Below are 26,011 nucleotides of genomic sequence, written 5' to 3'. Positions count from 1 at the left end.
ACCGATTAAAACAAAAAGGAAACAAAGTTTTCACAAATAAATGGAAGAAGGGTTGAAGAAAGAGAAGGGAGATAGAAAAAAGAAGCAAGAAAAATCATGTATGTTCACAAATTCCCGATGATGAATGTAATTGTTATATATTTCTAAAGTGTATCAATAAAGCCACCCTTCCCACTAAAAAAGCCAAGGTAAGAATAAAAAGACAGTCACATGATTCTCATCAGCTATTATGTGTATGTTATAAAAGGACAAGATCTTAACCAATATAATAAATCCCTCATCACAGTAAAAAAGCTGATCTCTTCTGGTGGTCCAGAATCACAGATGGCACACCAGGGCTATGGCCCTAGAAAAGCTGTGAACACCGTCTAGTTTCACTCCCTGTCTGTTCAGATGGACAATATAAGACCTGGTCTAGCTGAGTGAATTATGCTCTGTAGGTGGTAGTAACTGTGCTAGAACAAAGGCACCCAGAAGCCCATCTAAGTGCATTACAAAGACAGTATTAAAGTCACTGCTAAGTGTATAACTTAAAATGTTGAGAAAATCTCAGGTTGTCCTCTCAAATTTCATCTGGTTCAGCTAGCTTTTGAAAAAACCAGACACCAAGAGTTCAAGATTAAGTGCTATATAGTATGAGTCCAGTATATCCATGGTTCGAATATGAGTAGAGTGGAGCCTAAGAATCCAAATCCATTATCTTTTAGATGGAGAAATGCGGTGGGAATAAAACTTAGAAACAGAAAATAGCATTACTGGATCACCTAGGGTGAGCTTAACCTTTTTGGTTAGATTTTTTTTTACCAGGCAACATTATATACCTACAAGTATAAACATCTGACCTGTTTCTGGTCCCTCACCTGTTATACCAATTAAAAAGAAGCCAGTTCATTCCCTCCAACTGGTACTCTCGGAGCTGGTTACTGTTCTTATACTCGCGGGACTTTTCAAGTTTCTGCCAGGAGTCTGAAGCAGGCCGCTCCTGGGGAGGAAGCAAGAAGCACACTATATGGAGAAGGGTGTTAACAGTGTAATACACAATTATCAGCTAGGTGTATATCTCAAACATTATCCTAAGGCTAATTTCAAACTGAAGTTATTATTTTATAAATAGTGTTCAGGCCCTATAGACTTTGCTAGCTTAAAACTGTATATAATTAAGAAGAAAAAACCTACCTAAAATCTTGGTGTGTCATGCTATTTTACTTAGATTCTTAGATGCCATTCTCACATTTAATTTCCCACAGAAACTACTATTAGGCAAGTTGTTAAATTTTTATAAACAGAATTTCTTTTTGTTACTTCTTTGTGCCTATAATACATGCTCAGGAAAGCACAGTGGGTCAAATACTGTCTTGGTTAGTTTCTAAAGTTAGAAGTATGCACAATATTTACATTAAAAACTACAAATTCCATAAACTTTTCTTAAGCCATGCAGAGGCAGCCTTACTACTTTACTTTTTTATATGAAACACCAGCTCCTAAAAATGGTAAGAAATTTTCCTATGTTGATCTGAGCACAATGTATTTCAATAGAATTGTATAGGGATTTTTTGTTCTTTTCTAATGCCTTGTCTGTCTGCAATCAAGCCACATTCTTCAATTACTATAGCTATAATCTGATGGGGAATTATTTTTCAAAAATGTTTTTTCTATCTTATTTATTGTTCTGTACAACTCTGATATTTTTGAGACAGGGTTGTGCTGAGTAGTGGAAACTGGCCTTGAACGCACTTTATGTAGCCCAGGCTTGTTTCAAACTCACAGTGATCTTCCTGCCTAAGTCTCCTGAATGCTGGGATTACAGGTATGTGCCACCATGCCCAGCTGTTCTTTATAACTTTAGAATCAATTCGTCAAATTTTCTTAAACTCTCACTGGAATTTCAAATAGAATTACAATGAATTTATTAATTTGGGGAAATTTTCAGTCTTTGAGTTGAGCTTTTCCATTAAAGGTTTTGTATTAAACTTTTAAAATTTATTTTTTATAAACAGACATGGCTGTTTTGTTTTTAAACCAATTGATTCTCTGACACTTAGGATCTTAAAAATTAAAATTCTTAACTATGCCATGGTTATAAATGAGAATATTGAGATTATAGCTCTCTAACAATTATAATCTATTTTTACTTTACCCTACTACAGTAAGGTTTACACATGAAATAAACTAGTAATTAAAGCTAATCCTTTTGCATAGGATGGGATTTTTAAAAAATCCTCAATTACATCACTTATGTTTGGTGATGAGTATAAGCTATCTACAGTCTTTCAGAAAATTCTTATTACAGCTTACCTTCAAAACTGCTTTAGCTGTGGTTAAACTACACAATACCTTGAAATGAACACTGCTAAATATTATTATAGAAATAAAAGAGAAAAGCCTGCATTATGCTGTAATCCCAATTACTTGGAAGGCTAATGCAGAAGGCTAAGAATTTGTCTCAAAATTTTTGTAAAAAAATTAAAAAGTTTTAGTTTATTAGTATATATATTAGTATATAATGCTTACATTCCTTATGGGAAATTTTTTTAAAAGAGTAAGGGGTATGGCTCAGTGGTAAAGTGTTCCTGGGTTCCATTAAAAAAAAAAGTACCATTAAAAAAAAGGAAAAGAAAAAGAAATATGATGTACTTTTTGAGCAAAGATATTCCTATATAAGTTCTGTTCTGGTCCTGCAAAGAAATTACTTTGTGCTTATTAGCTTACAGAAACCATTCAGCCCGTATCTCTAAAGCCCCGAGTACCCAGCCTACTGGGCATTCTTCCATACCGTACTAGACATGATAAAGAGACTTCTGGAAGCATCCTTGCCTCTAGGGACTCAAGCTCCCAATTTGCTGCACTGCAGACATCACACAATAGAGTGATTTCACTGCAGATTTCTATTCACTGCCTTGGAAGGGTGGTAACACAGAGGCACTGCTCTCTGATTCAGTTACTGCTCCAGGTTTCTCTCTTTCAGTGATTTTAAACAATCAATGTCCTATTCCTCTAGATTGATAAGATCATCCTGAACTTCAACATGCAGAATAAGATCCTTAAACTTATTCAGGTAAAGTACTATTTATCAGTCTCTTTCTTAACATATAAGAAAGACAGCCTTAATTATATTTTTAGCTACTATTTCACAGAATTTTTGAGATAAAATTTCAAAATAGACATTTTCAATAAGAACATAAAATTAGAAAATAAGACAAATATGAAAAGACTCTGTGACTCAGAGGGCTGGGAGGACAACAGTATCACAACTGCAAAGAAGTAAAGGAAATGTGAAATCACCTGAAAACATCTGAGAATTCATTTCCTGCCAAATGCACAGTCAGACTGAGGAACAAGTGGGAGTCGGGCTGAGACAATGAGTAAGAAGGCTGATTACTTTCAGATGATCAATTAAGTTAGTTTCAGAACGGAATTCTCTTTCCTTTATGCTCTCACACTTAATTGTTCCTGCATTATGCCACATGTCATCATCAGTCTTTCACTGTACCTGTCCATGTACACGTTGCTTCTATTTGACTGAGCTCCCTGGGACAGGGCCTGTACTGTGTTTCTTATTATAATGCATATAAAACTCAACCTTAACAGATGCCTAGTATAGGACTGATAAACTGAATTAAGAACAGGTAGAACCATTAAGAACAGGTAACACAGGAAAAGGTTAAAAGAGGAATTAAATGATCAGTGTGACCAAGACAACATACTGTAATCTGTGTAAGGTTTCAATCACAATTCGGCATCTCAGGATACTTCCATACACTCTTCATACGCCAAAAAAACAAAACAAAACAAACAAACAAACATAAAAAAACCCAGAAACAAAACACTGTTTTTGAATGGACTCTGGCAGTGATCCAAATTCAATGTTGAGGCTTAGTTTTCTGAGTACTAACTTCCCAGTGATATAAAAGCAACAAATAATAGCAGTAAGGAACCAGGTAACAGATTTTCATATGAAAGTATGACTTTTTAAAACACAAACTCATCATTCTAGCTTATAGCCATATTCTTTAACAATGTTCTCTTTCCAAGTTACCTACATGTTTATACATTTTGGATCTCAACTCTTACTCCTTTTAGTTGTTGATACTCCCTAATAATCCAGAATTGGAAAACTGCTTTTATAAACTTATGTTATCATGTTATCTATGCTCTTCTAGTGTGGTCCCCGTGATCTACAGATAAAGGGCAGTTCCTCTCCTTAAGAATCTTCTAGTTGCATAAAAAGGATAAAAAGAAAGACTGTATTATAGAAAAAAATTTTTTGTATGTGTGTGGTGGTGTGTTTATGTTTATTAGGTAATTTTTGTTAACTGTGCTAATTATATTTTTTCTTTATTGATGTTTATAGGAGTTTTTCTATCAATTACTCATTGAATTAAAACTATGGATTTATCTTTTTTTATTTGTCATGTTTTGCTTCATACTGTGAAGCAACATTAAAGGATACTTACAAATTCAGGATTATTAGAAATTTCTAAGTGAAATTTCTAACTGTGAAACATCCTATTGCTACTAGTACTTCTGCTTTAAAGAATTTTTTCATTAATACATGTTTTTAGTGCATACTGACTGCATTCATGATGGCTACATGCACATAATATATCTTAATTCTTTTTATGTCCCCTTCCTTCCCCCTCTTGCCATCTCTTGGTTCTCATTTGCAAAAGATCTACCTCCCCATTTCCTACTATCTGTCCGTATTTTTCTCTTGTCTATTTTGCATGATACAATAACATTAGATTTCTTTTGCATAGCGTTCATATGGTATGTGTCTTTTTATCTTTTACTCTGTATCCTCATTGCAGTATTTATCTTTTTTTTACATTTACTTTGAAAATCTTTGTATTTATTTGAGGTATTTACATTTGTTTAATTACTGCTATACTGGAGTTGATAGCTATCACTTTTCTACGCCTTCTGTCACCTGTCCAATCTCTTATTTACCTTTCATTCTTCTACATTTCTTACGTAATAATCAAGTACTGTTTTATTATTACATTTTCTTCACCTATACTACTTAAAAAAGAACACAGATCATTGATGGAGCAACAGGTAAGAAAGCAGGAAAGACACTATCAACCAAGCTTCTTCTGCACCCTAGCATTCCTTACACACCATCTACTGACTCTGCATGACAGCCCCCACATTAAGAAACCTAAGCACACATTTTCACTTCTTAAATGCTGCACATGTTCAAATGGAGTCCAGACCTGAAGATGACCAAGGTGCAGGGAAGGTGTGGTTTGCAAAGAAAAAACACTCTGAACTGCAGGCTCAATGTGAAGAATGATAACGACACCACAGAAACTACATAGTAGTATAGCCACACGGGCAGCATAACCAGGCTCACAAAATTACATGTTACAGGGGCATCAGACAGAGATCTAGATACATTACCACATGCTTAATTTCAGGCAGAACCTGCAGAGACTCAAATTCCTTAACTTTTGCAGGATCCACATCTTCCTCTAGCTCCCACGTGCTTTCTTCATATGGCAGGGAACACCACTTCACCAGGTAGTGTGTTACTTCCTAGTGGGAAACAGAAGAGAAACTTAGTTTCTTTCTACTGGTTTAAAGGTGTCAATCATACTGTGCCAACCCCTGAACCTACCCGTTGTGACAAAATGTATCATTACACACCACACCTTAACCAAACAAGCAAAACACCTAGTAAAAAGGACAGTGATTTAAGAGGCAAATGGCAACACACCCACCTCCCCTGTTTCTGCATCCTTAGTGTGGGCCACTTCTAAGATGCGATCGACTTCTACGTAGTCTGGGTTGAACAAATCTTCATCAGGCTAACACAAACAGAAAAGGACAGTTATGAGGTATACTTCCTCTCCTCAAATCTAACACCCAACATTTTAAGTAGTACTCTGGATTCTATCAGAAAACACTGGGCAAGGAGATGTACATCCATAATCTCAGCATTTGGGAGGCTGAGGCAGGAGGATCACCAGGAGTTTGAGGCCAGCTTACGGTACTGAGTGAGATCAAAGCCAGTCTGAACTATATAGAAAGATGCTGTCTCAAAAAGCCAAGGCCAAGAACAAACAAGCAAGCAAGCAAATGCCAACGAAAGACTGGTTAAAAGTCACCTCACGAACAACTTCTTCACTATCCCCAAATTCTGGTCTCCATGATTAAATAATTGAAAGGATCCAACTATCTTGGAGGGTACATGATCACTATGCCAAAGTTTTCTACATTACAGCAATATAGAAAAATCACAAGGATTACCTTTGCATTACTGGCCCTTGGCTCCCTTGCCAACTTGGAATTATATTTCTTTTACTTAATAAGGACAAGACATTAGAAGGGACATAAACAGACTTTACTGGTTACTGATACACTTGTATTTCTTGATTTAGGTAGTAGTTACCAAAGTTATTTTGTATAATTCACTGAGATGAATATTTATAATTTATTTAATGTTTATTATGCTTCAAAAAGGTTTATTTTAAATCAACAATAAGCAATATTTAGGAATACTTAATGAATGTCCAGAGCTACACTGAGTGTTTTTATTCATGCTCAAAACTACATTTTCGAGTCCGTAATTGAAAAAATTACTTTATGGATGAGGGAAATGAATCAAAGGGGTTAAGCATTATGACCAAGGTCATAGAGCTGTGTAAAAAGAATGGTCACTCAGGTCTTTCTTACCTAGAGACCCTAATCCTGGACCACTGGGATGTTCTTATTGTCTTGCAGGATGGAAGGCACTTTAAGGGTATCCAGTTTCATTGTCTAATCAGTGCAGAAATACTTTGCATTCCTGGGAAACCTCAAATTCAATTGCTCCTGTTGAGAAATTTACTATCTTGATCCACTTATCTCTACCTGTCTAGTAGTATCACAGTCTTTATCATTATTCTTTAAACCATGGCTTAAGCTTCCTTCCTTTAACTAACACTAATGTGAACTGCAGCCACAATAGGAGCAGCAAGTGCAGTGGTACCTCCGTTCACAAACTTAATCTCTTTCCATGATTCTGACTGCAAACTGAATGGGACAAGAACCAAATCAATAGTCAGGTTAAATGCTGACCTTATGGGGAAATTTGATTCAGTTCCTATCTAATTTTGTTTGTCAGAATCATGGAAAGAATTCAGTTCGTGAACTGAGGTATCATTACTCTGAGTCTCTCCTCTGAGCTGGCTCTTTAACATCTCTTCTCTATCTACTTTAAAAAAAAAAAGCCAGGTTGCCCAACTATTCTACATATGTTCTATTGCCAACTCTCTGAATGATATAGAGAATTCATATTTATGGAATATTTATAGTGATTATGGGTCAGGAACCACGTTAAACCCCCCTATAGACACAGTGCCATTTATTGTCCATGACAGTCAAGATGTGGAAACAAGCTAAGTGTTTATCCATAATAGACAGAGAAAGTGTAGTGTATATACACACACAAGGGAGTACTAGTCTTAAAAAAAGAAGAAAATCTTTTTAGCGACAGCATGGATGAATATGGAGGACACCATGCTCTATGCTAAGTGTCACAAGCCAGACACAGAGACAAAACTACATGATTACACTTATGCATTGAATATACCAATCTCATAGAAGGAGAATAGAATGATAGTTGCCAGGGGCAGAGGGGTGGCACAGATATTGCTCAAAGATCAAAATTTCAGTAATGTAGGTAAATAGTCCAAAGATCCAAAGTACAGTATAAGGATAATAGTAAAAAAATATTGTATTATATACTTGAAATTTGCAAGAGGATAGACCTTCAGTATTGGGGGGGCAATGCAGAAAATGGTAATTATGTAAAGCAATAAATATGCTAACTAGCTTCACTATGGTAATTATTTAATCAAAACATCAAGTTATATACCTTAACTGTATGCAATTTTTGTCAATTCTATCAATAAAGCTCAAAAAACATCACTGTGTCATTTATTCATAGGTATCCACAAGGCTGATAGCCCAGGAGTCCCACTTGACACATAGAAAGATGCTGAGTTCAGAGGAGTTTATGCAGGTGGCTCCCAGCTCCCAGCTTGGCGTGTGTGCACGCACACATGTGCGCGTGCTGGGACGAGGAGGAAGCCTCAGCAGTTTGATTACAGAGCCCAGGCTCTGACCATCATGCAGCCCACCTTCCACCTTCGTTCTTATTCGTTCTGCTATGCTTCCATCCCTCTACCATCACTACAGTCCTCTCAGGGTTTCCAAAGTCCTCAATGGGTCCTAGTTCTCAGATGAATGACACACTGAGGAATGAAAACAGCAAGGCACAGAGGTACTCTTCTAGCAATGCGGGCTAGGATTTGTGTAACTTTGCTCACAGTAAACTTACAGGAAAATAAAATGGCTGTTCCCTTTCTCCCTGGAACTGCTACTGCTTTTTCCCATTTCTAAATTATAAAGTTTCTTAAAATACCACTGTAGGCTATTACATTTATTTCTTGTTTTGCTTATGCTTGCTTTGCCAGGCAAACCTGAACTTTGACTTTGTCATTTGCTCTTCCAGCACTGATGTGGTTGATAAAATCTGGGTTTCCAGGAGTGGGGATTTTAAGTCGGAAGGCCCTCTCTCATCTCTGTGCTGGGTGGGAACCTGCAGCCACTTGTATAGGATCCTCCTTCCGTGTTTCCTGGCTACCTTGCAACCGGAAACAGTGGCTCTTAGGATGCTCTAGTTGTGGCACATGCACCTGCCTGACAAGCACAAGGAGGTGAGTTCAAACCTCAGTACCAAAAAATAAAAGATAAAAAAGAAAAATTACAAGAACACTTAATCAAGTTACTGACAAAAATGCCAATTATGTTGAGATCAAAGATACTATTAGAGGAAGTACTCCCTCCTGTTACTCATTCTCAACTTCAGGATATATCTAATTTTCTTGCTGCAGTATGAACTCCTGTTACGTTATTTCTAGACCCCCTCATAGATCCTTATCTGTCCCCAACCAGGAAAAAACTTCCTCGGGAATATATCAGAAAGCACACACACAAGGCTGCATAGGTTGTATTAAGGAGTCTGGATGTCATTCAAAAAAAAAAAAGGGAAGTGCTGAAGAGTCTGAAACAGGGGACTGGTGTAAGGCAGACTCTCCTCCCCAGACAACTACTGGGCATTGACCCTGTGCCTAGTGCCAGGGATAGAACTAGGAAAAAGACATGGATTGTCTATCTTGCAGGGCTCAAAACAGAAGAAGCTGACATGTAAACAATTTACTGTATTGCAAATATTTGCTAAGAAATGTGTGTTAGTAAGATAGTCTAAGAAATAGTGATAATAACCAATAAGGTTTCAAGAAAGATTTTGCCAGGAGTGGTGGTGCCTATGTGTAATTCCAGCACTCAGGAGGCTGAGGCAGGAAGACTCCCTTGAGTTCAAGGCCAATCTGAGCTACATAGTGAGTTTAAGGTCATTCTGAATTACAGATTGGGACCCTGCCTCAAAAAGGAAGAAGTCCTTATTAGATCAACACTGTCATGAAAAAAGTTCTCATAGGTTTAATACAATCATAGAAGAGGGCAAGGGCCAAACTTTAAGCTTAAATAGGATAGATTTATATTGGGGATAAGGGGAATGTTCACTGACATTATTCTAAAGTAATTTTTATCACTTGAGGAAACAGAACACAACGTTCATAAATTGGGTAAGTGTGCTCAGCAATTTACTATAATTTGATTACATCTGAGTGTATTCATTAGGGTCTAGTATTTTTTTTTTTTTTTGGTCTTTTTTCATTTTTTTATCGGTACTGGGGATCGAACTCACGACTGCCTGCTTGCAAGGCAGGTGCTTATGCCGCTGAGCTAAATCCCCAGCCCCAGGGTCTAGTATTAATAACTTTATAGTGTAAGAAAAATTTTTGGCTTCTTTTCTGCAAACATTACTCAAAATTGAAAATTATATGTAAAAAAGGAGAAGAAAACAGAATTTACCATAATCCCAACAACCACAGAAAATGGTGTTAACATTTGCATATATTTATTCAAAACATTTTCCATGCATTGTTAGAGCACTTCTGTTCTCCTGCACCACCCAAATGGAAACTTTCCCAGATAATATCGGAGCCTGACATTTTTCATGAAAAGTTTGTTACACCAAGCAGATTTCTACCTTACTAATAATTTTTCTCTAATATTTTAACTAGATGTACAATATTCCATTCTCCAGGATTTACAGTAATTATAAATCACAATTCTGAAACCTTAATTTTAAGTAAAATAAATCAGGCACACAAGCAAGTATGAAAAATCCAAGCCAGGTAAGGTGGTGCATGCCTGTAATCCCACCTTTTAGAAGGCTAAGGCAGGAGGAACACTGCAAGTTTGAGGCCAGTTCAGGTTACTTAGTAAGTTCAAGATCACTGCATAGCAAGACCATGTCTCAAAAAACAAAAACAGAAAAAAAAAAAAAAACCAATAAATAAAACAAACAAAAATAAAACAAGAAAGAAAGAAAAATCCAAAGTAAAAATAAATTAAAAGGGGCTGGAGATTTAGCTCAGCGGCATAAGCGCCTCCCTTGCAAGCAGGCAGTCGTGAGTTCAATCCCCAGTACCGATAAAAAGGAAAAAGACAAAAATAAATAAATGAATTAATTAAAGAGCAAATAAAAGACATAGTAGGAAACAAGGAGATAGATCTTTTGCAAATGAGAAGAAACCAAGAGACAGAGGAAGGGAGGAAATGAAAGCAAGAAGATATAAAAAGAACTAAGATGTGTTATGTACACATACCAACTCCCCATGATGAATGCAATCATTATGACTACAAACATGTACTACTAAAAATAAAAATTAAGAAAATAAATGTCCATTATCTAACATTTTGTTTGCTTCCAATTGTTCACCAAATATAAACAATGCTATCATAGCTAAATCTTTGTGCAGAGTTAATAATTTCATTAAAATAAACGGTAGAACTTCAGGGACAAAGGATATGCAGGCTCTGGGACATCTGATGCCTCTTGTTGCACTACTCTTCTGACAGTCAGATCTAGCTATACTCCTATCCAGATGTAAACAGTGCATATAAAAGAATACACAATTTGACTTGAACAACGAATCTGTGTAGAACTTTAACGTGAATTGAAACTTAAACCTAACATTTAATACTGCAATGAAAGCACCAGTCAAATGAGTCAGTAAATTTTGCTTCACCTCAGTAAAAATGTGCTTCATCTGTGCTTGTTTGTTTCTAAATCGCTTGATCTTCTGTGCAATGCGAGGATCCTTTTCCAGCTCTTCCATTGTAGCCCATTTACAATGTAAGTAGGAACTATCCAAAGATACACAAAATGTGAGACACACACAGCTAGCAAATGACTGAGCTTTAAGATGTCAATAAACAGGAAGATGATCTTACATAGCAGAGTGGTCTGCTGTGAAACTGTTAAGACTGCTTAGAAAGGCCTTGGCCTTAAGATGCACAACAGGAACCCCACAAAATGGTGTAATTCCAAGGGACTGAGCTCTCTGCAGCTTCCACAGAAACTGGCTTAGAGCAGAAGGATGGTCAGATATGAGCAGGCTACCAAATGCACGCTAGTGAACATGTACAAGTAGTAGAGAGACAGGAAAGTGTAAAAGGGAAAAGGGCACATACTGTAGGACAGCAGTTTGCTACCCTAGGTGCATATGAGAATTGCCCAGGGTGTTTTTAAAAAATGTCACTCTTTGGGGCCCATTTTGAGTCTGAGTCAACTGGTCTTAGGTGGAAGAGGGACTTGAGTAGTCTAAAAAGCTTTTCAGGGGAATTTCCATGCAGCCAAAATTAAATGCTATTGCTTCAGAAGAACTGGATTCAGCCAAAATCTGTGGGTCATGCTTTAGGGGCCAGTTTCTAAAAATACAGAAGAAAGAGAATACAGTGTCATGGGAAACGAATTTTCAAATGAAATCCAAATATATATTAAATAGACGTACAAATTTCTATACTTAACGTAGAATAGCTCTAGGTCAAATGGAGGTTCTCCTGGGTGAACCTGTAACAAACAACAACCTGCTATCAGCCTAGATTCCAGGCAAATCACCCTTCTAAACCAAGAGAAAACAGGCAAACCAACACCTTGGCCTAGTTTAAATAAACATTTCTTGAGAATACTTTCATTTTTCCAGGCCTCTTCCTAACAAGCTATTGGCTGGGTTTTCCAAAGGCCAAATACAGAGCTATTTGTTATATTCCAAGCAATTCAGCTTCCAACCAGAATTGGTCCAGGGCTTTGAGAAATGTCAAGACTGCAGCCTGGTGCCAAGTGATTTCACTCATGGTTGGTATCCCCCATACCACTCCCGTGAAGCAATGGCAAGGAAGTTTATATCACAAATACAGGAAGAAAAAATAAAGCTATGCTCTTACCAGCGACTACATACTCTCACTCAAAGAATTCTATCTAGGGGAGTCCTCCAATGGCCCTAAGATGTCTACAGGAAAATAAATCCCAATACTTTTCCATTAGGACTCTTTTTCCTTTTGTTTTTAAGCACTGATGACTTTTAATTAGCTAAAAAACAAAAACTAAGGTATAAAAATGCCTATGGTTAGAATAACAATGGAGAAAACTATAAATTTGAGCCATTCTATAAATTTAATAATTTTATGTCCCAAAATCTTTCATGGGGGTAAAAATAAAGTATTGAGTAGACTGACAATAATATTGCCAAACTTTCACTTCACCCAGGAATGACTACTCCAGATTCTCTAGCTAAATATTTCTTCACAGAGAGCATAATCTGTGTCAGATATAAAACTAGAAACAGGAGTCACTAACCTCTTGAATGGTCTTAGATGCCAATATCTTCTCAATGATGTTTGCATCATCTTCTGGTGGCTCCTGCAAACAGATTAAAAATTATTGCAAACAGAATCCAAGAAAATACTTCTCTAAGAAGTATACGCTGAGTATCCTTTATCTGAAATGCTTAGGACCCAAAGTGTTTGAGATTTCAGAGCTCCTTAGACTTTGAAGTATTTGCACAACTGAGTATCCCTAATCTTAAAACATGAAATTCAAAACTGCTGAGAATCATGTTGGTGCTCAAAATTTTTTCAGATTTCACAGCATTTTGGATTTGGGAACTCTGGAGTAGGGATGCTCAACCTGTACTATTTTATTCCAAAATCTACCTCTGACTACTTAAGTACCTCTCCCATCAGCCCAGAGTCAGAAGATTGCAAACATTTTGCAAAGCTGGAATTCAAAGAAATGTGTTCTAATGCAGGATACATCCTTCTCATAGGCAGAGGAACCATTCTGTTTTTCAGACTGAACTTCAGATCTACCTTAACCTGGAACTTCCCTTCTCTTAAAACTTCCTACAGTTGCTACAGAAAATTTTCAGAAAGCTGTAACAGATAAGAAGCTCTGTACCTTATAAGCTGAAAGTCCAAATTCTAACACTCACCAGCTATTTGGGCAAGTCAACTGCTATTTCTTAGTTTCCATACAGAGGTTAGAGTAATAGGAAGAAATACACTCGGTTACTAGGAGGATAAAATGGTATGCAAAAGCATTTTGTGAATAGTAAGCACTAGGCAAAAACAAAGGAAAACTATATTCTACCAAACTCTATCATGTTTCCTCTCTTACCTGGAAATGACTTTGTGTTTAACCCATCATCCTTTGAATGCAAACCTCATCTCAACAGAAAATAGATACCTACCCGAGATACACACCAAAATTTCTAGGCCTCTAAAATTCCTATGGACCGAGTATTTATCATTAAAAAAATCTGTATTAAAAAGGACAAACTTCAGAAGGATCCACTGAGTCAGAACACTGAATGTTTAATTCTTTCCAAGACGTTGAGTGGTTTTATTTTGGCAGTTTTATATGCAGTATGGACCTTTCCAGAACTATCATAATGTAAGACTTAAAATAATACATGAAAAAAACACATCACAACAACCTCTGTTGCTAAACTTACTACCCTACATTCCTGGCTGGAGCATTCCACAGTACAATCTGTGTGGCACGATCACTTTGGTAGACTCATTCTAAGGCTCAATTGTCCCAAAGCTACAGCATTTCAGAAAGCATTAATGTATCTTGAGATCTTAAATCAATTCTTCTCAGAAAAGTGATGATAGTAAAAGACAAGGAAGGTATATGCAGCAAAGTATTACAGACATCAGCAAGCAGGCACAGACAGATACCCTCAAAGGTCATAAATATTTAGTTCACTCCCCAGACACGTAGCATTATGCTAGGTACCATGCCAAAGTTAATCCAATTGACGAAAGTCCTTTTTCACTGATCAACAAGAAGGCAACTAAACTGTACTTAGAAGGAACAGAAACACAAGCTTCTGTTTTTCTGCTGAAGTATTTGTTCTGCTTGATTCTTACGCAAAGAAAGGCCATCAAAGCAGAAGGAATCCAATTTTATTGCCTGTTTTGTTTTTGCTTTTTTGGTTTTTTTGGGGGCTACTGGGGATCAAATATTGCCTATTTTAAACTTTTACATGTAAATCTTCTGAAGACAGGAATCCTTTTTATCTGAGTTACTGATATATCTACTTGTCTAGAAAAATGTCAGGCAAAGATAAGCATTCAGTAGATATTTGTGGAATGCTAAACAACAAGGAAAATATATAGAAAATAAAACACACAGATCTATCATTAAAAAGTCTCTTCTTTCTCAGAATACCCAAACATGTCACATGTTAACTATGACTGCAAAGGGCCAAAGCTAGGTTTCATTTGACTATTCCAAATGGACAGTGAACAAAGTAACAGGTGCAAGTGAACAGAAATGATTAATGAACTAACTTCTTTCCCAAATCTCACTGAACATTATTTGCTGGGTCCTTTTGGTATTTATGTACTAGTCTTGCATAAGTAAGTCACACACACACAGTCTTCATCATCAAAGAACTATGTGCTAACACTGTTCACTGAGGTACTGCATATGGAGTACATAAATCTCAAGTGTATCATGCGATAATTTTCATATACATACACACAAAACTACTACTGAGATAAGTTAAAAATCTTTCCAAAATTCTGGAACTCTTAAATTCACTATTGAGTAATTAGTAATCAATATTAGATAGTAATCACTATTGAGACTTCTACCATTCATAGTTTTACCAATTATTAGACTTCATACAAATGAAATCACAAGGTGGGCTAGTCATCTTTTAAATACTGTGCAATATTTTCACTGTAACATTCTTACACTGCCAGCAGTGTGTGGAGGTTCCAAGCTGATGTGACAGCTTTAACACACTGGCCTTTCTAGTGGATATATAGTTTTACCTCTTCAATTCACATGTCCACGGTAATTGAGAATGAACACCTCTTTATATGATTTCCAGCCAGTGGGAATCCCTTTTTTGTGAACTTTTTATTCAAGTAATTTGACTTTAGAGACATTTTTTTAATTTGACGCTCTTTATATTATGTAAAGCAGATATACAGATCACCAACACTTTTTACCAGTTTATGGTGCCCTTTCAATCTCTTAATGCAGCTTTTAACAAACAAAAGTTTTACATAATCTACTTTATCGCGTCTTTTTCTTTTTTTTTTTCAGGGTCTTTTTTTTCAGGCTGGCTTTGAGCTCACTTTGTAGCCATAGCTGATCCTGAACTTGCAATAATCCTCCTGCCTCAGCCCTTGAGCGCTAAGATTACAGTCACTTTACCTCTCCTGAGTAGTATTTTTGTACCCTAACTCAGAAATCTTTGTTGCCAACATCATTAATTCACAGATATAATTTTAAGTTTTATAGCAGTTATTAAAACCAGTATGTCAAAAATATTGTTCATTTCGGGGCTGGGGATTTAGCTCAGCGGCATAAGCACCTGCCTTGCAAGCAGGCAGTCATGAGTTCGATCCCTGGTACTGATAAAAAGGAAAAAGACCAAAAAAAATTAATAATAATAATAGTCATTTCAACACATAATTGATATAAGCATTAAAATATTTTTATGTTCTTCTTCTTATACTGTGTCTGTAAAATACAGTGTGGACTTTACACTTAGCACATCTGACATGTGGCAAGTGCATACTAGCTGCATATGGCTAGTAGAATGCATACCAGACAATACAGCTCATTCCATTACTTTGTGTCATGTTTTATGTCTGTGTGCCCCAGCCCTCATAAGTTTGAATTGTGCCTTTGTTGTTCGTTCATTGTCTAGTGCTTGAATTGATGGTGTCAGTGCTCCAACCACAAAGGGGTGGAGCCAGGATATGATATAATGGCAGGAAGAAGGTGTGTCTTGCTCTTTGCTGGTTCGAGTTTGCTGTTTGCAGCCGCCATGAAAGGCAGCCCAGCCATGCCTGCCTGCCTGGGAGCCAACTGAGCGTGGACTAAAACCTGCCAAAAACTGTAAGAAGTAAACCTTTCCTTTCCTAACTTGGGCATCAGGTATTTTGTCTCAGCGATAGCATAAAGTAACTAAGACAACTTGTCTATTCTCACAACAGCATTTTCTTGTCTTCATTATTGTAGCCCAACTCTTGGTTAGAGTAAGTCTTCTTAGTTCTTCTTCAAGATTATCTCAGGCTACTCTAGGTCTTTAGTATTTCCATATAAACTTCTCCCCATAAAAAATGCCCTGCTTAGATTGTGACTAGGACTGAAATAGAAACATCTTAACAGTATTGAATACAATATTGTAGTGTATCTCTCCACTTGTTTAGGTCTTCATCATTTCTCTCAGCAACACTGGGGGCGGGGGGGGGGGGGTACCAGGGATCAAACTCATGCTTGCCATGCAGGCCCTTTTGCTGCGAGCTGAATCCCTAGCCCATGGCAACATTTTTAATATAGTGGACTTTATATATCTTTTGAGTTATTCCAGAGAATCTGACACTCTGATGCTATCGTGAGTGGGATTTTACAATTATCTTTTCCTGATTTTTGTGTTGTATAGATCTAAAATAGTTTTGATATCTTATCTTTATATTTACCAATTTAGCTAAATTGACAATTATTAATGCTAAGTCTATAGATTCTGACATGTGGATGTCATCTACAATACAAGTTTTAAGCTTTCTTTTCAAATCTTTAAACTCTTCACCTTTTTCCTAATTGTGGCATCAGATCCTTCTGAATTTTGCTTACTCCAAAATGCAGAGGTAGTACATTCAATTTTTTACTACTTAATATTAGCTCTTAATTGTTTTAGATGGCTTTTAAATGGTTTTCCGGTCTTTATTTCTACAGCTTAAGATAGGCCTGTGTTAGGTTTCTCTTTTACATTTTTCCTACTTAGGATACTCGCTTTGAGTTTATTGGTTGAGTCTGTCCATTTGTTTATGGAATTCTTGGTCATTAATTATATCTTCAAACATAGCTTTCCTCCAATCCCTTCTATGCCTAAAGAAGTTGAAAATTTGATCATGTCCATTTTTTCTTATTTTCTGTAAGTTCTTTTCTGTCCAATATCTGGGTCACCTGGAGTCTGTTCCAATTACATAGTTACTCTTTAGAGTTTTAGTCACATTTTCCATGTTGTTTGAACATCTGGTAATTTTTTATTTCCACTGTAGATAAAAGTACAGCAATTTCAAATAATAGTTTCTATCACAAATAGTTTCTATCCTGTTTTCTCTCAGACAGATTGAAAGAAAAGGAGGTTTTCTTGATCCACTTAAGTTGGATTAGGACTGAGCTACTGTTTTGAGATCTAATTCACCTCTCGTTTTACTCTATTTCCTTGAGCATAAATATCCAAGTTCACTGACTGAAAGACTGGCAGGTGATTTTCCTCTTGGGCCTTGAAACATATAACCTAGGAAGCTTTTGAGTGTACCTTTTAATTCCCCACCTCCACAGAGGTTTAAAATCTGACAAATACCTTAAGGAAAAGCCAGGGTTTTTTGTAGTAGGCCATCCCCTTTAATGAATTTTGCCACTTAATTATTACTGTGAGATTATAAGATTTCAACCTGTCTTCTATCGGAGCCCTAGCTTCCTAGGCTTCCTCCAAATTCAACACATCTCTAGGAGAAATCTTGTGGATACCTTCAGCTTCCACCGTTTCACTCCTGCATATTCAGTCACCAGGGGGCTCAGGATTTCTCTTCAACCCCGAACAGTCTCTTCGGGTCAATCCTCATCCTCAGACCGCTCTCAGAACTCACTTGTTTCCGGAGAAGAAAGTAACTAGTGACTGTCAGCTCATCTAGCAATGGTTCTTCACTGTCTGCAATTTTAATTTATATTATTAACATATAATATATATTATATATTCTTGTTGCTTCTTTGGCTATCTGATGACTTTTAAAAACAGGGACTTACAATTCATCTCCCACTCTGTCGATGAGTTTTGGCCTGTTGTAACTTTATCTGGCAGAGGAAAATTTTCCAACGTTAACACTATTACTGGCGTCTCCTGGGCCTAATTTTTGGATTCATTCTCTTTTCCATCCATACTCATTCTCTTGGTGGTCTCATCCAGCCTCATGGTTTTAAATAAGGGCTCCACTGTAATGTCTGTCAAATTTATGCATCCAATGGAAAACTGTTCCCCCAAGTATGCATTCCTGCCTAATTGTTACTTGCTGTCTCCACTTGAATACCCTGAGGTGTTCTGAATTTAAAACTAACCTCGTAGTCTTGTCTCACACTCCGTTCCCACCCCTGTAGTTTATACCTACAGTCTTCTCTCATCTGAGTTCAAGGAAATTCTATCCAATTTCAGGTGCTAAAATCAAAACTCCTGTAATTCATGACCCTTTTCTCTTCATATAGCATACTAGATTGGCCAAGAAATCTTGCATGCTTTATCTTCAAATGTATACCAAATTTCATATATATATATATATATATATATATATACACACACACACACACACATACACACACATACATATTCAGCCCACTTCCTATTCTCTTCACTGCTTTTATCTTGATCCATACCACTTTCACTTTTCCCAAATTACACCCAAGACCTCTTAATTAGTCTGCTGGCTTCTGTTCTCCCACTAGTTCATTCTCACAATATTCAGAAGGTCCATTTTTATTGTTACTCTTCTACTTACATAGCTTAAAATGTTTCTTTCTTTTTTTTTTTTTTTTTTGTCTTTTTCTTTTTTATCGGTACTGGGGATCAAACTCATGACTGCCTGCTTGCAAGGCAGACGCTTATGACGCTGAGCTAAATCCCCAGCCTTTTAAAATGTTTCTTGCTAACTCAGCAAAAACTGAAGATTCTCCAATGACCTTCAGAATCTATAGGATCTACACCTACTCTCTCGCCTGCCCTACCCCTCACCCCAGCTGCTACTTCCTATAACTCCTCACCTGTTCCTTACACATAGCAGGCACACTTCTATCTCAGGAATTCTGCATGGGTTTTTCTGCCTGAAATGCTCCCCCTCCATGATTTCTTCTTTTATCTCTCTCAACCATTTTTGAAATGTTACCTTTTTAATGAAGGCAACTCAACCCTACTAAAAAGTGCAATCTTCAGTATTCTATTTCATATCATTATTTTCTTATCTTTTCCCATAGAATTTGTTACTGATATACTACATAATTTTATTTATTATGTTAATTACTAGCCCCTCCCTAGTTATTTTAACTTTTGGACTTTTTTAAAGTCTTAGCCCTTTGGCCTCCCAACCCTTGTATGTTTACAATCTGGCTAAATCTGGGGGAGAAAGCCAGGCTACTGTTTGCTGCAGGCTTCCTTTCTTTGGCTCTATTTGCTGAGGGTAAGGAGTTTTGTCTCTTTTGTTCCTTAGTGTTATCTGCAGGATCCAGGCAGCTCTTGGCATACAGCAAGTGTTCAATAAATATTTCAAAGTAAGTAATGGTATGAGGCTCTTTTTCAACTGAGCATGGCAATAATAGTATAATATAAGTTCTATGGGAACACAGAAGCTAGAACACTGGATGAATTAGGAGAGGCTTTGGGAATGAAGTGACAGATGAACTAGGTCTATTGACCAGCACCCAACTTTCTTAACTATTGACCACTTTCTCTACCCATGAGTTCAAGGCCAACCTTAGCTACAAAGTGGTTTTAAGATCAGTCTGAATTACATAGTGAGACCCTGTCTCAAAACAAACAAACAAACAAACGAACAAAAACCCCAATCTATAGCTTAACAAAGAGTTCTAAAATAAACACTCAGGTCATAACCACTACCCAGGTTTTAAAAAAAAAAAAAAAAAAGTAGTATCCTGTGTTTGCCTTATGCTCAGAGTCCAAAGTGATTACAATCCTGACATGCACAGCTCTTATTTATCTGATTTTCTGTAGTTTTACTATCCATGTACTCATCTCTGAACAATATACTTTGCCTCTTTTTAGCTTTATACAAATGAATTTTACCATAAAAATTTCAAAAATGTAATCATCAAAACATTGAAAGCAGGTTTCTATTTTATCTTACTAAGAGGAAAAGAGAGCAGCATTTCCAAAACACACATCAAAGTCAGAAAGAAATTGGAAAATCAGGGTATTTTTCTTAAACAGAGATTGTGCATAAGCACGATCATGTGTGCATAAACACTCAGTGTATACAGATACACACAGATATAAACTAAATCTGTCTGCCAAACACACTTCCATAAAAACCATCTGTTCTTAACTGCTTAGAATTTTCTCAAATTATCCTTCAAAGACCATTTTAATCCATTCATTTATATGTCAGAGTCATATATTTTAAAACTTTATCTATACAGAAAATCTAAAAAATGGCTTACTCCCATCTGCAACTAAATACTTCATTTACTTCTGTTCGGCTAGCCATAAAGACGGCTAGCCAAAGAAACAAACCAGCTTTCAAATCAAGTATTTACTGAGTACCGCGAAGATTTCAAAAATGGTGTGCAGTTTGGAACCCGGCTTCAAAAGATACATACTCACTCACAAAAAATAAACATTTTTTTTTAGCCTTAGTTTAAGGGCAAATGTTAAAGATATGACAGTCACAAGTTCAGTGAAAGTTCAGAAAGTGAGAACAGCTTGGGTTTCACGGAACAGGTGAGGTTTTTGTGGCTTAAAGAATAATGGCTCGTAAAAGAGAATAGCAAAGATAACAAAACAAAAGATATTCAAAGGGCAACTGGAAGATGGTAAAGAATATCTTTTCTGGAACATGGAGTAATCTATCTTTTTACAGTAAAACCATATGGGAGTATATGGGCACATTTAATCCAAGCAGAGTTTTGATCTAACATAGCTCACACAAATTCTGATTTATTACTACCTCCAATTCTTTTTTTTTTTTTTTTTTTTTAACTTTTTATCGGTACCAGGGATCGAACTCACGACCGCCTGCTTGCCAGGCAGGTGCTTATGCCGCTGAGCTAAATCCCCAGCCCCTACTACTACCTCCAATTCTTAAGCAAGAGACTGACAAGCACCCACAATTTTCCCTGATGTCTCAGGAAAATTTGTCTCGTATCATATTAGGGAGGACAGAGACTTGCCACAGGAAACTACGAAATAGGCCTTACTCTCAGTTCAGATTCACGTGACATCTGACCTTCAAATTTGAAACCATGTATCAAGCCTCTTTTTGTTTAAAGTTTATACAACTTTTTGAGGCATAATTAATGTAAATTCAGAGTCTATCTTTTATTTTTCTATATGTAAGCCTTTTTTATTGTACTCTTAGAGGAAAAAAGAACCTTTGTAAGATACTTAAAAATTCCCAAATTATTTCTGTCGAATCAGCCATTGTTGCTCTTTGGGGATCAGGAAAGAAATGTGCTTAATGGCTTAGAGTAAGTGGCTACTAGGAAAAATAAAAACCCTTATATAGTTTTAATTATCAAATCAACCATAAAATCCCCAAGGAAGGAAAACCTACTATAAAGCAACAGAATCCTATCATCCCATAGCAGTCTTGCAAAAAAGCTACCTTTCACTATCGGCTTGAAAATTTCTGTAATGGTAATATACAATTATTATTTCTCTGAAGTATTACATTCCTTAGATGAATACCGCTAGCAGAGACATGAATTTAACCCCCACAGGTTAGTTACTGATTAATAGTCACTATGTAACTCTAACTTGGATCATTCTGTGCCCCAATTTCTTGATTGTTAAAATAGTGTCAGTAAGCCCCTCCTCCTTACTACTTACCATGCAAACACAGAGTAAAAGGATGAGTGAAACCGAATGAAGACATTCTTCAGTTGGAGGCAAGGTGACTGAAGAAAACAAACTGTATTCGCTTCTGTAAGGCACACTACAGTTGGGGAGGCACAGGTATCTGTGCTACTGCCACTCCACATGCACAGGGGATTCTGCCAAGTCAGCAGGGGCGCCAGAACACACAGCCTGTGTCCCAGAACGCACTGCTGGCAATGATGCCTCTCCTACATACACAGCCTGCTGCTGCCTTTCCCTTTCATTTCCCAATAAGCTCCTCAGCACAGACCTCCTTGCTTTCAAAATTTAACACTTTTCCTGTTAAATCGTAACTCTACTATCTTCTGCCTTGACACTGCTATCAGGAGAATTCGTAATGGGAAAATATGGGCATTCTGCTTTAATCTACTGATGCTTCCTTCTCATTTAATCTACAGTTTAAAGGTACACCCCTTAGCTGATATCCAAGCAACTCTTATCTCTCAGCCCAACCACTCCTCAGATCACATTCTAGCATTCTGCCAGTCACTCAATGATCAGAACCATTCAGGGTCCAAAGCTTCAGTTCATGCTAGGAATGTCCTTCTCATATCTCTGTTCTCCTGAACACCTGACCAGTCCTGCTTTTGTGTGACACTGTATCTAGCACCTACTTCTAAGCCTGCACTTCTTGTGACATTAGGAAGCCACGTGTCCTTTCTCCTAGATAAAGTATACAGACAACTGGAACCGTATCTCAATATTCAACCCAGGACATGGCTTTTTAGTTGACTCTCAAAACATCTGTCAAACTAAAGCTTCAAATGTGATTTACTAGTTCTTTTGATTTTGATCTCTAAATTTAAAGTATTTAGCACATACAAGATTCTTACATTCTAAAAATGTTTAACATCACTAATCATTCAACAGATGCAAATTAAAACAATGTTGAGATTCCATCCCACCCCAGAAAGAATCGCTATCATCAAAGAAACCAATAACAAATGCTGGCAGGGCTGTGGGGAAAAAGGAACCTTTCTCTATTGCTGGTGGGAATACAGACTGGTATAATCACTATAGAAATCAGTGTGGAGATTCCTCAAAAAAACTAGTAGCGATTCCATTTAACCCAACTATTCCCTTTCTTGGTGTCTTCCTGAAATAAATAAAAGCATCATACCACAGTGATATATGCACATTCATGTTTATAGAAGCATAGTTTGTAATAGCTAAATCTTGGAAACAGCCCAGATGCCCACAACTGATGAATGGATAAAGAAGATGTGATTTTTTTGTAATACAATGAAACACCACTCAGCTATACAGAAGGATAAGCTCAAGACATTTCTAGGTATTGGATACACCTTGAGACTATACTCTTGAATGAAATAAATCACATGTGTAAATACCACATTGTTTCTCTGGTATGAGAAACTGAACATGTAAACCAGGACCAAAATGTAGAATTGTTAATGTGAAACTGGAAGAAAATATTCGAATGGGGAGGGGATTATGGGAGGGGGACGGGGAAAAGAAAGAAAGGAAAAGTAAAAAAAAGAAAAAGAGAAAAGAAGGAAAACATGAAAACAAAGCTTTTGTAAATGGGGAGGAAGGAGTTGAAGGGAGGATAAGGGAATGGGAAAAAAAAATAAGTTATATTATGTACCAGTGCAAATTTCCTATGATGCCTGTGATCATCATGTAATGGCCATACCTCTGCCTGCCACGCCAGTGTAGAAGCTGAGAGCGCAGATGTTCGGCCAGCTCCAAGAACAGCAATTGTTTCCCCATCATCATCCACCACTTTAAAGTCGAGGTCCTCATTGTATTTTCTGCGTTTTACTTGTCGACCTGAGCGTCGTTTCTATAGAAAAAAAACACACCTGTCAGAGCAGCTCTGTAAGTGAAAAGGCAAATATTGTATAAGAATATTCTCATCATACAAAGGAATCTTAAACACAACTGTCTTAAGGACTAAATTCTCTCAAAATGGGATTTAGCTATGTGAGGGAGAGAACAAGTCTCACCTCCAAACTGCTATGATCCACTAATGAGCAATAGTCTCAGAGACCAGGAAGACGCATTTTACTCATCAACAGTAGTGATTCTCCCTCACCTCTGGAATTGGTTTCTATACTGATAAAAGAAGAACAGGGGGTCATTCCATCATCTTTGTGGTCTTCTACAGTGTCAGCTGGAAGCTCAGATTTCATGCTAATAATGACCATTTTTATTTATTCATTTATTTTTGCTTGAACTCACCATACTTCTGACCTCCTGTCAAAAGTTTGAAAAACTAATTAATACCAATTTTGTAGTTTGAAAAACTAATTAATAACAATTTTATTAGGACTTACTTTGAGAATCCCTGAACACATTTTAAAATGCAGGGACACATCTTAAATGTGACAATATGGCAAGTTAAGATCTGAAACTCATCTCTAATTAAGTAGCTTGTATCTTTTGGATAAACAACAAGTAGCAACAAAGCAGTACAATAACTTTGCTCAAACAGAAAAGCACCCAGTTCACCTCTATAAACTTATCACACCCAAGCAGCAGATAATCTCCTCAGGAAAGCTAACACAATCTCAAACATTTAAACTTTAAGAAACCAAATCTTCACTCTCTTTTCTTCTAAAGGATAGCCCCTGAGCACCTGCTTATTTTCCCATCACTTTTTTACTGTCCCACTTCAATAATGTTTCACTTCATGTAAACGATTTCACCAAAAAACCTCTCTTTCATTCCCAAATATAGATTACAATCAAACAAACACTTAATTCTCTGCTAAATCCCATCAAATTGATGTGGTTCGTCTTCCAGCTACCTGGGTACCTATCAGCCCGAGCTTATAGGCGGTGAAGAAGCCTTTGCTCCTACACCAGACGCTACTACCTAGGAACAGTATAATGTTACGATAAGCCAATATCTTCCAATAGTGAAGATCACTGAAAAACTAACGCGGATCCAGATGATCTTGGAATGTACAGTAGGCTGCCCTTACTCTAAATGGCCTCCTTGTAGCACCATGGCTTAGATAAACTGCTGTGGATATCAGAGGAAATAACACTGTCAAATATTAGAATTTATGTCCAAGAGAAGTTGCCCCAGCACAGAGATTAAGTCTCCATCAGTGTTACGGCACACTGTAGCATATATTTAGGAGCTGAATAGATGGGCAATTACTTGTTTCCATATTTAGCCAAACCTCTCATACTATTTTGGCATAATGAATACATCCCTGGCTTTTCCACCATTTAGGATTATGAAGTATCCCTGATGTAACATTCTGATCACTGAATGCATTACCTATATGGCAAAGTAGATACCCTAAACCTTACTTAGCCCTGCTTGGAAGTTCAATTTCCATATCCTCTGCAGTCTAACATTATGCTACCTTCCAAGAAAGCCAATATCATCACCACCAAAAAAAAAAACGATTATCAACACAAGGATCAGTCTAAAAAAAAAAAAATCACCCATGGTGACATGGTGTACCTACTCACCCACCAAAACAGTAAAAGCCCTGTACACAGGGCAGTGGGCTAGAGAAAGGCATTAAGGAGCATCAGGATCAGCGTCAGCAAGACCCCCTCAGCAGCCATAACCTCTAGCAGACTCCTGGGCACAGCTGTACCTGGCTATCAGCAGACTCAGTGGACTCCTCGGGACTCCGCAGGGATGGGTTCGGCAGGCCCTGATCCAGCTCTAAACTCTCCACTGTTGTTTCACTTTTCCTTTTTCCTTTCTTCTTTCTCTCCACTGGGGTTGGTCCTTGCTCCTTGCTACAAGGAGAAATTCAGAATTAAAACTGTTGGGAAGTTCTAAAAACTAAGTTTCTCATATGATCAGTCATGAAATCACATTCTGGAATACTAGGTCCAGGGCTGGTTTTAATGAGGAAACCTGCATGAGTTTCTTTCCAGAAATGTATAGAAACACAGAAAGAAATATCTACATGGATTGATGCAGAATTTATT

At 37.1% G+C, this 26,011-nt stretch overlaps 1 protein-coding gene across 6 annotated transcripts in view; it reads right to left on the bottom strand.

Annotated features, from left to right (window-relative positions):
* The window catches only part of Chd6 (chromodomain helicase DNA binding protein 6), a 219,773-nt gene that overhangs the window by 103,661 nt on the left and 90,101 nt on the right, over nucleotides 1–26,011 (bottom strand). For all 6 annotated transcript variants that reach the window (XM_003467660.5, XM_013150333.3, XM_013150332.3 and 3 more), the window contains 8 exons: nucleotides 25,669–25,816; nucleotides 23,743–23,892; nucleotides 12,755–12,817; nucleotides 11,910–11,968; nucleotides 11,145–11,262; nucleotides 5,721–5,807; nucleotides 5,401–5,535; nucleotides 861–982 (listed from right to left, as the gene is read on the bottom strand). In XM_003467660.5, coding sequence (XP_003467708.2) covers nucleotides 861–982; nucleotides 5,401–5,535; nucleotides 5,721–5,807; nucleotides 11,145–11,262; nucleotides 11,910–11,968; nucleotides 12,755–12,817; nucleotides 23,743–23,892; nucleotides 25,669–25,816 — 882 coding nt within the window. The remainder of the gene's footprint in view (nucleotides 1–860; nucleotides 983–5,400; nucleotides 5,536–5,720; nucleotides 5,808–11,144; nucleotides 11,263–11,909; nucleotides 11,969–12,754; nucleotides 12,818–23,742; nucleotides 23,893–25,668; nucleotides 25,817–26,011) is intronic.

This window comes from Cavia porcellus, unplaced genomic scaffold, assembly GCF_034190915.1.
Source record: "Cavia porcellus strain 051 isolate PalLab524CR breed Dunkin Hartley unplaced genomic scaffold, mCavPor4.1 scaffold_5, whole genome shotgun sequence".
NCBI lineage: Eukaryota > Metazoa > Chordata > Mammalia > Rodentia > Caviidae > Cavia > Cavia porcellus.
This window is presented reverse-complemented; position numbering and strand designations above follow the sequence as displayed.